Source organism: Periophthalmus magnuspinnatus, chromosome 18 (assembly GCF_009829125.3).
Source record: "Periophthalmus magnuspinnatus isolate fPerMag1 chromosome 18, fPerMag1.2.pri, whole genome shotgun sequence".
Taxonomy (NCBI): Eukaryota; Metazoa; Chordata; class Actinopteri; order Gobiiformes; family Gobiidae; genus Periophthalmus; species Periophthalmus magnuspinnatus.
This window is the reverse complement of record NC_047143.1, coordinates 1,016,793-1,030,847: the sequence shown is the minus strand read 5'-3', so window position 1 is coordinate 1,030,847 and position 14,055 is coordinate 1,016,793. Positions and strand designations below refer to the sequence as shown.

General features: G+C 43.6%; 1 protein-coding gene across 2 annotated transcripts in view; it reads left to right on the top strand.

Moving 5' to 3' along the window:
- The first annotated feature begins 8,032 nt into the window (after positions 1 to 8,032).
- LOC117386631 (SH3 domain-containing protein 19-like) overlaps positions 8,033 to 14,055 on the top strand; it is a 30,293-nt gene continuing 24,270 nt past the window's right edge. The window contains exon 1 of one of the 2 annotated variants that reach the window (XM_033984041.2): positions 8,033 to 8,493. In XM_033984041.2, coding sequence (XP_033839932.1) covers positions 8,409 to 8,493 — 85 coding nt within the window. In that variant the 5' untranslated portion in view covers positions 8,033 to 8,408. The remainder of the gene's footprint in view (positions 8,494 to 14,055) is intronic. The other variant, XM_055228999.1, reaches the window with a different exon arrangement.

Genomic DNA, 14,055 nt, shown 5'->3' with positions numbered 1-14,055 from the left:
GCTAATGCTAATGCTAATGCTAATGCTAGCCTGTGATGTAATGTGTATTTTCACATGTGAGAGACTTGTTTAACAGCACAAATCTCACCTGTCGTAGCTGTTCCAACTAAGTTCTTTATGGTCGTATTGCATTAAATTAAAGCTCAGATAAAAAGTCTAATTTGAGTATCAGAGCTTCAGACAGAGCAGGGCCTCAGGTTAGCATCACACCCTCAGGGAATGGTGATGATATCAGCAGCAAAGTATCAATACTCAAGGCCAATGTTTCCCAAAGTGGTGTTCAAGAGGCAGGTTGATTTCTATATATATTTAAAATCAATGACTCTGTAGACTATTTTTATATGAATTGAAAATGAAAGCTGTAAAAAGAATTATGTATCACAGTTATGAGCCTCCTGGTTCAGTCCTGGTTCAGTCCCGGTTTAGACCTGGTTTAGATGTCTGCATATGGTGAGGAGCTCAGAGTAGAGACGCTGCTCCTCCGTGGAGGGCTGAGTGTGTCTGGACAGTGTGAACATCCTCGTGCAGACGGCTGCCTCAGCGACCTGCCCCTGGATGAGTGAATGAAATGGACAGATGGATGAAAACTGGGAATATGGAAATAGGTCAATTTAAATCAATCAATCATACAATAAACACAATAAGCACAATAAATACAAAATAAACAAACAAACACACAAACATGTCAAATAGATATGACTGAACGTGCACCCCCGGGGGGTGAAAATCTGCTATAAACCTTTAAAACATGAAATACTTATTTTTTTATCATTTAGGAGAGGAGAAGAAAACGGTGCCCACAGAGACCCAATCTTTTTGGAATCTGTCCAGCAACATATTTGGTGGATTCATGGGTGAGTTAGAAGAAACTAATAGTTATATAAGGATTAAACAACGAGGAGCCGCGCGTTATATAAACACAGAATACTCTTTTTATCATTTAGGAGTCAAGAAACTGAGCCAAACTGACTTATGTCGTTGTGTAACATTAAACGTGTCTGTGCTGTTCTGTCTCAGGTGAAGCTTATGATGATGATGATGATGATGCAGAGGGTAAGAGTTTTCAACCATTTATCACCTAAACAAAGTTTGTGAAACAAAAACTTAACATTTGATCGTGTAGATGAGGAGCCTGAAGAGGACGTCCAAGATTTAGGAGGTTAGATAATAAATAATAAAAATATATGAAATCTGCCCTTACATACACAGATAAACATAAACATAAAACACTCTTTTTCATCATTCAGGAGAGGAGACACCGAAACCGACGCAAACTGACAAGAATATGACCAAAGGTGAGTTAAAAGGTAGTTATGTAAGCATTAAACGAGGAGCTGCACGTTACATGAGCATTAAACAATGAGGAGCCGCGTCCTATATAAACACAGAACACTCTTTTTATCATTTAGGAGTCAAGAAACCGAACCTCTGAGTTATGACAAAAAAGATTTAGGAGGTTAGATAGTAAATAATAAAATATATGAAATCTGCCCTTACATACACACACACACACACACACCCCACCCAGCCTATGAACATAAAACACTCTTTTTCATCATTCAGGAGAGGAGACACCGGAACCGACGCAAACGGACAAGAATGAAGCTGCTGATGATGCAAAAGGTAAGAGTTTAACCATTTATGACCTAAAGAAAGTTTGAAGAACAAAATCCTAACATTTAATCATGTAAGAGCCTGAAAAGGACACCCAGGAACCTCAGGATAATGACAAAAAAGATTTAGGGGGTTAGATAGTATGTGATAAAAATATATGAAATCTGCCATTACACACACACACACACACACACACACACACACACACACACACACACACACACACACCCCAACCTGTGAACATAAAACACTCTTTTTCATCATTCAGGAGAGGAGACACCGGAACCGACCCAAACGGACAAGAATGTGACCAAAGGTGAGTTAGAAGCTACTTATGTAAGCATTAAACGAGGAGCTGTGCGTTACATGAGCATTAAACAACGAGGAGCCGTGAGTTACATGAGCATTAAACGGCTCCTCGTTGTTTAATATTCTTTTTCCACAGCTACTAATTGAAATGTCTCACCTGTGAATGTGAAAAACCTGTTCTCTGTCCGTAAAGGTCTCAAATATGAGTTATTTCGGTGTTTCACAAGAAGCTAGTCCCGTTGCTATGGTGATGTCATGGAGATGGGGCGGAGCAGTGATACAGGATGTGATTTAACCATTGCTGGAACTACTTGCGGGTTATGCAGGTTTAAGATAGACACTGGAATTCTTACAGTTAAATGCTGTGCCATCAAATTATTTTTAACTAATAATAATAATAATAAAAACCTCTTCAGGGATGTTTTTTGATGAGGGAACAGCGTGACAGGATGGTAGAAACGACTGGTAGAAAAGACTAACCCTAAAATGCTGTTTTTGTTGGTGCAGAAGCGTCGTCCTAAAGACTCCTGTCGTCTTCGAGTTTGGTGTCCGGGGTCGACCTGCCAAATAAACCTCAGAGTCCACTGCAGAGGTCTGTCCTGACGGGGTCTATGGCTCAAGATTTTAAATGAGGCACTAAATAAATAAAATATAAATACATGTCTGTCCGAGTCACTTGCTTTTCAAATGTAGTAGTGAAGCTGAAGCTTTGCCACTGAGCTACGTGTTTTGGAAAAAAAAAATTACAATCACACTGTGGCTATGGCAGATCTCTCTCTCACTCACACACACACACACACACACACACACACACACACACACACACACACACACACACACACACACACACACACACACACACATTTTTATTTTTTTTATATAGCGCTTTTCCACCTTCAAATCACTTACAGCGCTTTATATGAAGGAACCACTCAACTATTCACACACACATTCATACGCCAAAGTAATTCAAAGTGTTTTACAGAAAAAGAAAGACATTAAACTCACAATACAATGAATCAAAACTAAAATAATCATCATAAAAGTAACATAAAAAGAGAAAAGTGCAGAATAAAACCCTTTCAGTCACTGATAAACAACCGTTTGAGTCTGGATTTAAACATCGTCAAAGTCGAGGCCTGAGTCACATCTTCAGTAAATGAAACGGGTTTAAACTGAACAAAACTGAAACACCAGTTAGACCTGGTTTAGACCTGGTTTAGACCTGGTTTAGACCTGGTTTAGACCTGGTTTAGACCTGGTTTAGACCTGGTTTAGACCTGGTTTAGACCTGGTTTAGACCCGGTTTAGACCCGGTTTAGACCCAGTTTAGACCCGGTTTAGACCCAGTTTAGACCCAGTTTAGACCCAGTTTAGACCCAGTTTAGTCCTGATTTAGACCTGGTTTAGTCCTGGTTTAGTCCTGGTTTAGTCCTGGTTTAGACCTGGTTTAGTCCTGGTTTAGTCCTGGTTTAGTCCTGGTTTAGTCCTGGTTTAGTCCCGGTTTCGTCCCGGTTTAGACCTGCTTCAGTCCTGGCTTAGTCCTGCTTTAGTCCTGGCTTAGTCCTGCTTTAGTCCTAGTTCAGTCCTGGTTCAGTCCTGGTTCAGTCCAGAGTTTTGCTGGAAAAAGTTGTTTTAGCACATATCTTAAAATAGTTAGCATATATCTTAGAATGGCTAGCAAATAGCTTAAAAATAATTAGCACATTGCTTGAAACAGTTAAAACATATCTTAAAATAGCTAAAACATAGCACAAGTTAGATAGCACATAGTTTATAGCAGATTACGTAAATCTTAAAACTGTTAGTGCACACCTTAAAAAGTTAGCACGTATTAGCACATACTTTTAAATAGTTAGCACGTAGCTTAAAACAGTTAGGACAAAGCTTAAAATAATTAGCATATAACTTAAAATAGTTAGCACATAGATTTAAATAGTTAGCACATAGCTTAAAATAGCTAGGACAAATGTTAAAACAGTACATACCTTAAAAGAGTTAGCACATAGCTTAAAGCAGTTAGCTTATATCTTTGTCATGATCCTGCATTTCCTGTCCTCCTGTGCTCTCTCCCCCTCCCCTACCTGTCTGTCTGGAGCTGGGCGGAGTTCCTGACTCCTCCCACACGCACCTGGAGTGCATCAGAGCAATTACCGTCACCTGCTGCTGAGTATATGAGGGCTCGGCAGAAGACACTCGGGGCCAGGTCGTCTGTTCGTCTTCCCCAGGACCGTCTTGGACCAGAGTCTCGGCCAGACCGTCCGCGTGTCAATATTCCTGCTCTTGCTCGTTCCCGCTCCGGTACAGTCGACCCTCTGCTTTGCCTCCTGCTCTGTCTTGGTCTCCGACTCGCTTCCCGTCTCCTGCTCTGGCTCCCGCTCTCTGGATCACTCCTGCTCTGTCTTCCCTGGTCCTGTCCCTGGTCTCATCGTGCTCCGGTCCCGGTTTTCCTGCTCCTGCCCTACGCCCGTCTGGTCTGCCTACGTCCCGTGTGATAAATGAACTGTCTGAACTGTCTTTTACACTATTGTAAATAAACACCATAAATCTGCCCCGAGTCTGCACTCTTTGGTCCGCTACACCCACCGTTATGTCAATCTTAAAATGGGTAGCATATAGCTTAAAACAGTCAACACATAGCTTAAAAAAGTAAGCACACATACTAAAAGAATTAGTATATAGATATTTTAAGCTATTTTAGATATGCTAACTTTTTGAAGCTAGCACATAGCTAAAAACAGTTAGCACATAGCTTACAATAGTTAGCAGATATCTTAAAATAGCACATAGTTTAAAATAATTAGCACAGAGCTTAAAAAAAGTTAGCACTAATCTTAAAACAGTTCATACATACCATAAAATAGTTAGCACATAGTTTAAAACTGCACATATATTAAGACACTTAGCACATACGCGCTACAACAGGTAGCACATATCTTAAGACAGTTAGCACATAGCTTAAAACAGTTAGCATATAGCTTAAGATACCCATTTTAAGACATGTGGTAGCTAATACATACCTCAAAATAGCTACCACATATCTTAACAGTTCGCATATAGCTGTAAAAATGTTAGCACATATCTTGAAACAGTACATATCTGAAAATATCTAGGACATATCTTAAAATAATTAGAACATAGCTTAAAAAGTGAGCCTGTAGCTTTAAATAGCTAGCACATAGCTTAAAATAGTTTGCAAATATCTTAAAATTGTTAATACATACCTTAAAATAGCCAGAGCATATCTTGAAAGAGATAGCAAATAGCTTAAAACATTTAGCACATAGTTTAAGATAGTTAGCACATAGCCTAAAAAAGTTAGTACATATCTTAAGACACTTAGCATTTAGCTTAAAATAGCTAGCACATAGCTTAAAACAGTTAGTACATACCTTAAAATAGTTAGTACATATTTTAAAACTGTTAATATATACCTTAAAATAGCTAGCACATAGCTTAAAATAGGTAGAAAATAGCTTAAAACATTTATCACTTAGTTTAAGATAGTTAGCACATATCTTAAGACACTTTAAAAAAGATAGCATATAGCTTTTAAACAGGTAGTGCATATCTTAAAAAAGTTACTGCATACCGTAAAATAGTTAGCACATATCTTAAAACAATTAGCACATAGCTTAAAATAGCTACCACATATCGTAAAACAGGTAATACATAGTTTAAAATAGCTAGCACATAGCTTAAAAAAGTTAGCCAGTAACTTAAAACAGTTATCTTATAGCTTAAAATAGCAATCATACAGCTTCAAACAGTTAGCACATAGATTAAAACTGTTAGCACATAGCTTAAAATAGCTAGCACATGTCTTACAATAGTTACTTCATAGCTTAAAAAAGTCAGCACGTGTCTAAAAACAGTTTGTACATACTGTAAAATAGTTAGCACATAGCTTAAAACAGTCAGCAAATATCTTAAAACAGTTAGCACATACCTTAAAATGGGTAGCACATATCTTAAAAGTTAGCACATAGCTTAAGATAATTAGCATATATCTTAAAACAGTTAGTACATGGCTTAAAATAGTTAGCACATACTTTAAAATAGATAGCTTAAACTATTTAGCACATAGCTTAAAAAAATTAGCACATAGCTTAAAACTGTTAGCACCCATCTTAAAACAGTTAGTACATACCTTAAGAAAGTAAGCACGTATCTTAAAAAAGTTAGCATATAGCTTAAAACAGAACATAGTTTAAGATAGTTAGCAGTAAAACAGTTAGCACATAGCTTTAAACGGTTAGCACAGCCTTCCCGGTAAGGTCTATTCCAGGGACTGGAGAGGAGAATCCGACCGATAGTCGAACCTCGGATTCAGGAGGAGCAGTGTGGTTTTCGTCCTGGTCGTGGAACACTGGACCAGCTCTATACTCTCCATCGGGTCCTCGAGGCTCATGGGAGTTTGCCCAACCAGTCCACATGTGTTTTGTGGATCTGGAGAAGGCATTCGACCGTGTCCCTCGTGGTGTCCTTTGGGGGGTGCTCTGGGAGTATGGGGTCCGGGGCTCTTTGCTAAGGGCTGTCCGGTCCCTGTATGACCGGAGCAGGAGCTGTGTTCATTGCCGGCAGTAAGTCAGACCTGTTCCCGGTGCATGTTGGACTCCGCCAGGGCTGCCCTTTGTCACCGGTTCTGTTCATTATATTTATGGACAGAATTTCTAGGCGCAGCCAGGGGCCGGAGGGGGTCTGGTTTGGGAACCACAGGATTTCATCTCTGCTGTTTGTCCTGATGCTTCTTCGAGTCAGGACCTGCAGCAGGCACTGGGGCGGTTTGCAGCCGAGTGTGAAGTGGCTGGGATGAGAATCAGCTCCTCCAAATCTGAGGCCATGGTTCTCGACCGGAAAAAGGTGGTTTGCTCTCTCCGGGTGGGTGGTGAGTCTCTGCCTCAAGTGGAGGAGTTCAAGTATCTCGGGGTCTTGTTCACGAGTGAGGGAAGGATGGAGCGGGAGATTGACAGGCGGATCGGTGCAGCGTCTGCAGTGATGCGGTCGCTGTATCGGTCCGTTGTGGTGAAGAAGGAGCTGAGCCGGAAGGCGAAGCTCTCGATTTACCTCAATCTACGTTCCTACCCTCACCTATGGTCATGAGCTCTGGGTAATGACCGAAAGGACAAGATCGCGGATACAAGCGGCTGAAATGGGCTTCCTCCGCAGAGTGGCCGGGCGCACCCTTAGGGATAGGGTGAGGAGCTCGGTCACACGGGAGGAGCTCGGAGTAGAGCCGCTGCTCCTACACGTTTAGAGGAACCAGCTGAGGCTCGGGCATCTGCTCAGGATGCCTCCTGGACGCCTCCCTAGGGAGGTGTTCTGGGCATGTCCCACCGGGAGGAGGCCCCGGGGAAGACCCAGGACACGCTGGAGGGACTATGTCTCTCTGGCCTGGGAACGCCTTGGGGTCCCACCGGAGGAGCTGGAGGACGTGTCCGGGGTGATGGAAGTCTGGGAGTCCCTGCTTAGACTGCTGCCCCCGCGACCCGGCCCCGGATAAGAGGAAGAGGATGGATGGATGGATGGATGGATGGTTAGCACATATCTTAAAACAGTTAGCACGTAGCTTAAAATAATTAGAACATAGCTTAAAACAGCAAGCACATAGCTTAAAATCGTTAGCACATAGCTTAAATGAGTTATCACATATCTTAAAACAGTTAGCATGTAGCTTAAAATAACTAACACATGACTGAAAATACTTCACTCATAGCTTAAAACAGTTACCGCATAGCTCAAAATAGTTAGCACATATCCTAAAATAGGTAGCACATGGCTTTAAATTGTTAGCTCATACCTTAAAATTGCTAGCACATAGCTGTCTTTAAACTCCATGATGTCTTTAAACTCTTAACATTTGAATTTCTCAAAAAGTCTATCGGAGAAAACACGACACCGGAGCGCGCTGTCACTGTGAGCTCATGAAAAAGTTAAAACCACACTTCGGAACATTCTCCATCGAAATAACAGATTTTCCCGCCTTACTGTGGCTTTAAAGATGCATTGTGTTTTGTTTAAATCACGTGTGTCCAAAGGTTCACGTGTATTTCTGGTTCGTTCGTTTTTTGCGGCTGCTTTAAGTTTACGCTGAAATGGGCGGAGTTTCGGTCTGACCCTCCGTGTCTCACACTCGGAACAAACTCTCCCCGTGAAACCCGCTCCTCCCGCGGGCTCTGTGCGCCAACAGCACCGGCATTTCACCCGAGTCCGTCCGGGGGTAAAGTCCTAAGCTCCCCCCGGACTTGGAGCGCAGTTTTGTCGCAGTTTTGTCGCAGTTTTGTCGCAGTTTTGGTCACTTTTCCGCACTTGTTTTGGTCGTTGCGTCGCGCTCAGGCTGGTAGAATAATGTTGTTTCAGCTGTGGCTCACTACGCGCTGAAACGGGACATGTTTGGACGGTGAGAAAACCGCAAAAAGGAGCTGAAACACGGCCAGGGACAAGAGAAGGAGCCGAGGACACGAGAGGACACGAGAGGACACGACATGGCCGAGGCCCGCTCCGAAGAAGACGAGGAAAACATGAGGGAAAGTCGAGAACAAGTGTCGAGGAGAGCGGCCAGCTCCGGAGGTGAGACACAGAGGACACAGAGGACACAGAGGACACAGACAGAGAGACAGAGACGCACAGAGAGACACAGGACACAGCGGGACAGAGAGAGAGAGACAGAGAGAGACAGAGAACAAGTGACGAGGAGAGGGGCCAGCTCCGGAGGTGAGACACACAGAGACACAGAGGACGCTCACAGAGACACAGAGGACACAGAGAGAGACAGAGAACAAGTGACGAGGAGAGTGGCCAGCTCCGGAGGTGAGACACAGAGGGACACAGAGGACACAGACAGAGAGACAGAGACGCACAAAGGGACACAGAGGACACAGACAGAGAGACAGAGACGCACAGAGAGACACAGGACACAGCGGGACAGAGAGAGAGAGACAGAGACACAGAGAGAGACAGAGAACAAGTGACGAGGAGAGCGGCCAGCTCTGGAGGCGAGACACAGAGGGACACAGAGGGACAGAGACACTGAGAGAGAGACAGAGACGCACAGAGAGACACAGGACACAGAGGGACACAAAGAGACGGAGAGACACAGGGACAGAGAGAGAGAGAGACAGAGACACACAGATAGACAGAACAAGTGACGAGGAGAGCGGCTAGCTCCGGAGGTGAGACACAGAGAGACACAGAGGACGCTCACAGAGACACAGAGGACGCTCACAGAGACACAGAGGACGCTCACAGAGACACAGAGGACGCTCACAGAGACACAGAGGACGCTCACAGAGGCAAAGTTATTAGACTGTGTCATGCAAATGTTTTGTTAATTAAAATTTTTCCCTCAAACTTATTGAATTAAAGCTGCACTACGTAACTTTTTTTAGTCTTTATAAAGATGCTTAGACTGAAATGTTTCTCTCTTTGGTATTATTATTATTTTTTTTACAAACAAAAACGGTTTTATTGCTCAAATTGTGACACTTTGCTGTGACATGGCGCTGGGGTTGTCCTACATGCAAATCTACAGTGGAATTGTGCAGCAGTTGCCATGGAGACAGTGGACACATTAGCAAACCGCCAAGAAGATGTTTTAAGATGTAAACTAAAAAAAAATACAGAATTAATGTAAAAAAAAAACACATTTTCAGGAGCCTGTGATGAGACGGAGCAGCTGAGAGCGGCTAAATAAAAAAACTGTTGGCTAATGCTAATGCTAATGCTGGTGCTAGCTAGTCTAATAGTTTCTGACAGAGCAGTGCCTCCAGTTAGCGAATGTTACTGACCTCAGCTGCAAAGTATCAATAGCCCACCTTAAAACACGTATGTGCGCTGCGAGCGGGGCCGCCTCTCCGCTGATCTGACCTGTAACTTGACCTGGAGTGTAGCGTTACCCGCTCGTCTCCGTGGAATAGATATTTTTCACCCCCGTAGTGTGGAACATTCTGGACAAAAGCAATGCCATCTCCATAGAGACGAGCAGATGGCAGACCCTCCACTCCAGAAATGTTCCGCAGTGCAGCTTTAAATGAGCCGTACACTCTTTTTTTCATATTCTCGTGCGTATATCTCTCTCTCAGGTACGGTGGGGTAAATTCACACACTTTAGACTTGAATGTTCAAACACACGTGGAAACATTGCTAACTCGAGGTACCTCTTTGTCTGGAGTAAACAGAACGCGTCTGTGCTACTCTGCAGAATTATTTTGAGCAAAACCAAACCTGCCATTATCCCTCGTCTCTTTTCGCCACAAACCGCGATCTCACATGTTTGTTCTTTGGCGAGTCGAGCGTTCTCATCTGTTTTTGTTTCGCGTAGAGATGGAACGACAATAAAATCGTTTATCGTGATGTTAAGCCAACACGATAATCATTTGTGGGACTTTTTATTTTATCGTGATATTCGCCGACAAAGATAATCCTCGTTACAGTTTAGCGTTGAAATTTAGCGTCACGATTATTGAGTAGAATATAGTGAGAATATTCTGGATGAACAGGGCCGTCGACTGAAATTTAGGGGCCAGGGGCAAAAAGTCACACATGGGCCCCTCTCTAATACAAATTAATAGGAAGAGAGTCCAATTCTGGGCCCCCTAAGAGCCTGGGGCCCCCGACAACGGACCCCTTTGTCCCCTTTCTGTCGACTTCTCTGGATAAGTGTTTTTTTTTTCTGGATGAGCAGGGCCGTTGACTGAAATTTGGGGGCCTTGGGGCAAAGAGTCACACATGGGCCCCCCGCGGATATAAATTAATAGGAAGAGAGTCCAATTCTGGCCCCCTAACACCCTGGGGCCCCCGACAACAGACCCCTTTGTCCCCTTCCTGTCGACTCCTCTGTGGATAACTCGTTTTTTTTTTCTGGATGAGCAGGGCCGTCGACTGAAATTTGGGGGCCTGGGGAAAAAAGTCACACATGGGCCCCTCTCTAATAAAAAAAAAAATAGGAACAGAGTCCAATTCTGGGCCCCCTAACACCCTGGGGCCCCCAACAACAGACTCCTTTGTCCCCTTTCTGTCGACTTCTCTGGATAAGTGTTTTTTTCTGGATGAGCAGGGCCGCACAAATCTCAAAGTAAAACAGCCTGAGGAGGACGTTGGTTCTGCTGCTGCGGTGGAGTTGGGTGAAATGACAAAGCGGAGAGAGAGTGTGTCTATATGAAAGGGGGGGGTCTCTAGCTCGTGTCTCCTAACTCACCTCCTTACTCGTGTCTCCTAGCTCGTGTCTCCTAGCTCCTGTGGGAGTTTGTATTTCTTAAACCATGCACTCGCCTCTCCGCAGAGTTGACCTGTTTCTTAAAAAGCACATCTCACTGCTCTGATCTGTTCTGACGTCGTTTCCTCGTCACACACAGACCTGGAGTTGTGTTTTTGTTTCATTCTCACATGTTTAACACAAACAAACCTGCAGATTTAAGGCTGAGTTCTTCTCTCAAACTGAAAACACTCTGTTCCACCTTGTGATGTCATCGTGTGGCGATACAGGAAGTGCTCCGTTGTGTTTTTAAACTCCACACACCTTCATTTATAGAATCATTTCAGTCCTGGATTTGCCTCTGTTTGTCTGAGTCTCATTGAAAGTTGCGGTTCAGTCGAGACTTAAAACAGCTGTTAAAACTACCACTTGATGACATCACAAGGTGGAACAGAGCATTTTGAGCTTTGGAGATGTTACAGACTATGAATAATAAAGGGCAAAACACAAGTCTCGGTCTGTTTTTTGAGGAGGAAACGGCGTTAGAACATGGATTAAACCTCACAGGAGTCCATTTTGTGTCATATAGGACGTTTTAAATACTCTGTCGTGTGATTTAATCCAAACAGATCCGTGGTCGTAGATGTTTTTCCTGGTCTGGTTTGGCTCCTCTCCTTCTGTCCTTCTGTTTGTGGTTTGGATCCGACTGTAAGAATCTGCTGACACAAACCAAACGTGGAGATGAGACACACCCAGAGTCGCTGTAGAGGCGGCACCGGTTTGAACTTGTTGTCAAAGATTATAACGATATGTGGTTTGGTTTTGGGTTTTTTTTTGAGCCGATACAAAGATCAGGAAGATCGAGAAATGATATTTGCCGATATCTGACGCACAGGGACATTTCAGAGCGTGTTTGTACGGAGCTAAACTACAGGATTAACGGTTTTTATGCAGATTAAAACATGAGATTTTGTGATTTATGGAGGAAATGATGGGACTTCAAAACGTGCAGACTTTGTGATTTGCTGATTGCGTTCGTTCAACTTACGATTTCGATTTGATTGTGTGTTATTTTAGTTTTTTGGAACCTCCAGCTGCGACAATATTCCTCGGGTCCATGAAGTGATGTTGATTTACTTCTTGGTTTGAAATTGTTCTTCAAACTGTTCAGATGTTTGTTCTTGTTCTGTTCAGATGTTTGTTCTTGTTCTGTTCAGATGTTTGTTCTTGTTCTGTTCAGATGTTTGTTCTTGTTCTGTTCAGATGTTTGTTCTTGTTCTGTTCAGATGTTTGTTCTTGTTCTGTTCAGATGTTTGTTCTTGTTCTGTTCAGATGTTTGTTCTTGTTCTGTTCAGATGTTTGTTCTTGTTCTGTTCAGATGTTTGTTCTTGTTCTGTTCAGATGTTTGTTCTTGTTCTGTTCAGATGTTTGTTCTTGTTCTGTTCAGATGTTTGTTCTTGTTCTGGTCGTTTCTTCTCTTTGAGCCTCTGGAGTTTTATTTGGACTGATTCATGTTTGAGTTTAATCTTTAATCCACTATTTTCAAGACGCCATTTTGTCAATCTGCCCCCGTTTAACCTCCACCTGGGACACGCCCACTGGGACATGCACGCCATCTCCTGTCACCTCTCGTCTCGTCTCTCGACTCGTCTCTTGTCTCGTCTCCTCTCTCGTCTCCTCTCTCGTCTCCTCTCCTCTTGTCTCCTCTCTCTGTCTCCTCTCCTCTCTCGTCTCCCCTCGTCCTCTCTCCTCTCCTCTCTTGTCTCCTCTCTCTGTCTCCTCTCCTCTCTCGTCTCCCCTCGTCCTCTCTCCTCTCCTCTCTCCTCTCGTCTCCTCTCTCTGTCTCCTCTCTCCTCTCCTCTCTCTGTCTCCTCTCTCCTCTCCTCTCTCCTCTTGTCTCCTCTCTCCTCTCCTCTCCTCTCTCGTCTCCTCTCCCCTCTCCTCTCCTCTCTCGTCTCCTCTCCCGTCTCCTCCTCTCTCCTCTCCTCCGCTCTCGTCTCCCCTCTCGTCTCCTCTCTCGTCTCCTCTCTCGTGCTGCTCTAGTGTGACGTGCCTCTGTCCACAGGGGGCGCTGCAGCTACACGACTCTTTATTGTGACGACGTTTACGGCGACGTCAGCTCCACTGGACGCCACAGTTTATGAACAGAACTCAGCTTCAACTGTTTGTTTTATGACGTCGTTTTAGATGAATATTGTGATTTAAAAAGTGTAAATTAAAACAGAGATGAGAACCATAGAGACTCAAGCTCAGACGGGGGTGGAGTTAAAGCGTGAACAGACCGGCCTCTCTGAGTTTGACCGAACAGAAGAATTTCACACCGACGCGTCATAAAAGAGACTCTCCTCCAGCAACAGGAGAACAGCTCACTCCAAAGCCCCAGACACACAGGCTTTTAAAGGTGCACTGTGGAACTTTTCTGATGTGGAGTATTCCATTTACATCACTGTACTTTGTGATTTGCTGATTTACCCGGGGAGGGGCAATATCAGGTTTGCATCAGGGATATGGAATGTGCTCCATATCAGTTATTAATTAATTTATTTTCTCACTATTTTATGAGATAAATCAGCTGAGAACACCGTCTCTGTTGCCATGACGACCCGGCCAAGACGCAGCAGTCCCGATTATCACGGCCAGAATAATTACGGTTAACGATTATATCACGATAACGATTAAATTTGAACGGTTTTAAAATGTTCTGGACGTGAAACATTATCATTTTAATTCATCATTTTAATCTTGTGAATAAGCTCCATGTTTAAAAAACTTTGTGTATTTGTACTTTTAGTGAAACAACTGCCATCTAGAGGAGAACTTTATTACAACTCGTCTCCTCGTCCCCTAGCTCGTCTCTCCTAGCTCGTCTCTCCTAGCTCGTCTCTCCTAGCTCGTCTCTCCTAGCTCGTGTCCTAGCTCGTGTCCTAGCTCGTGTCCTA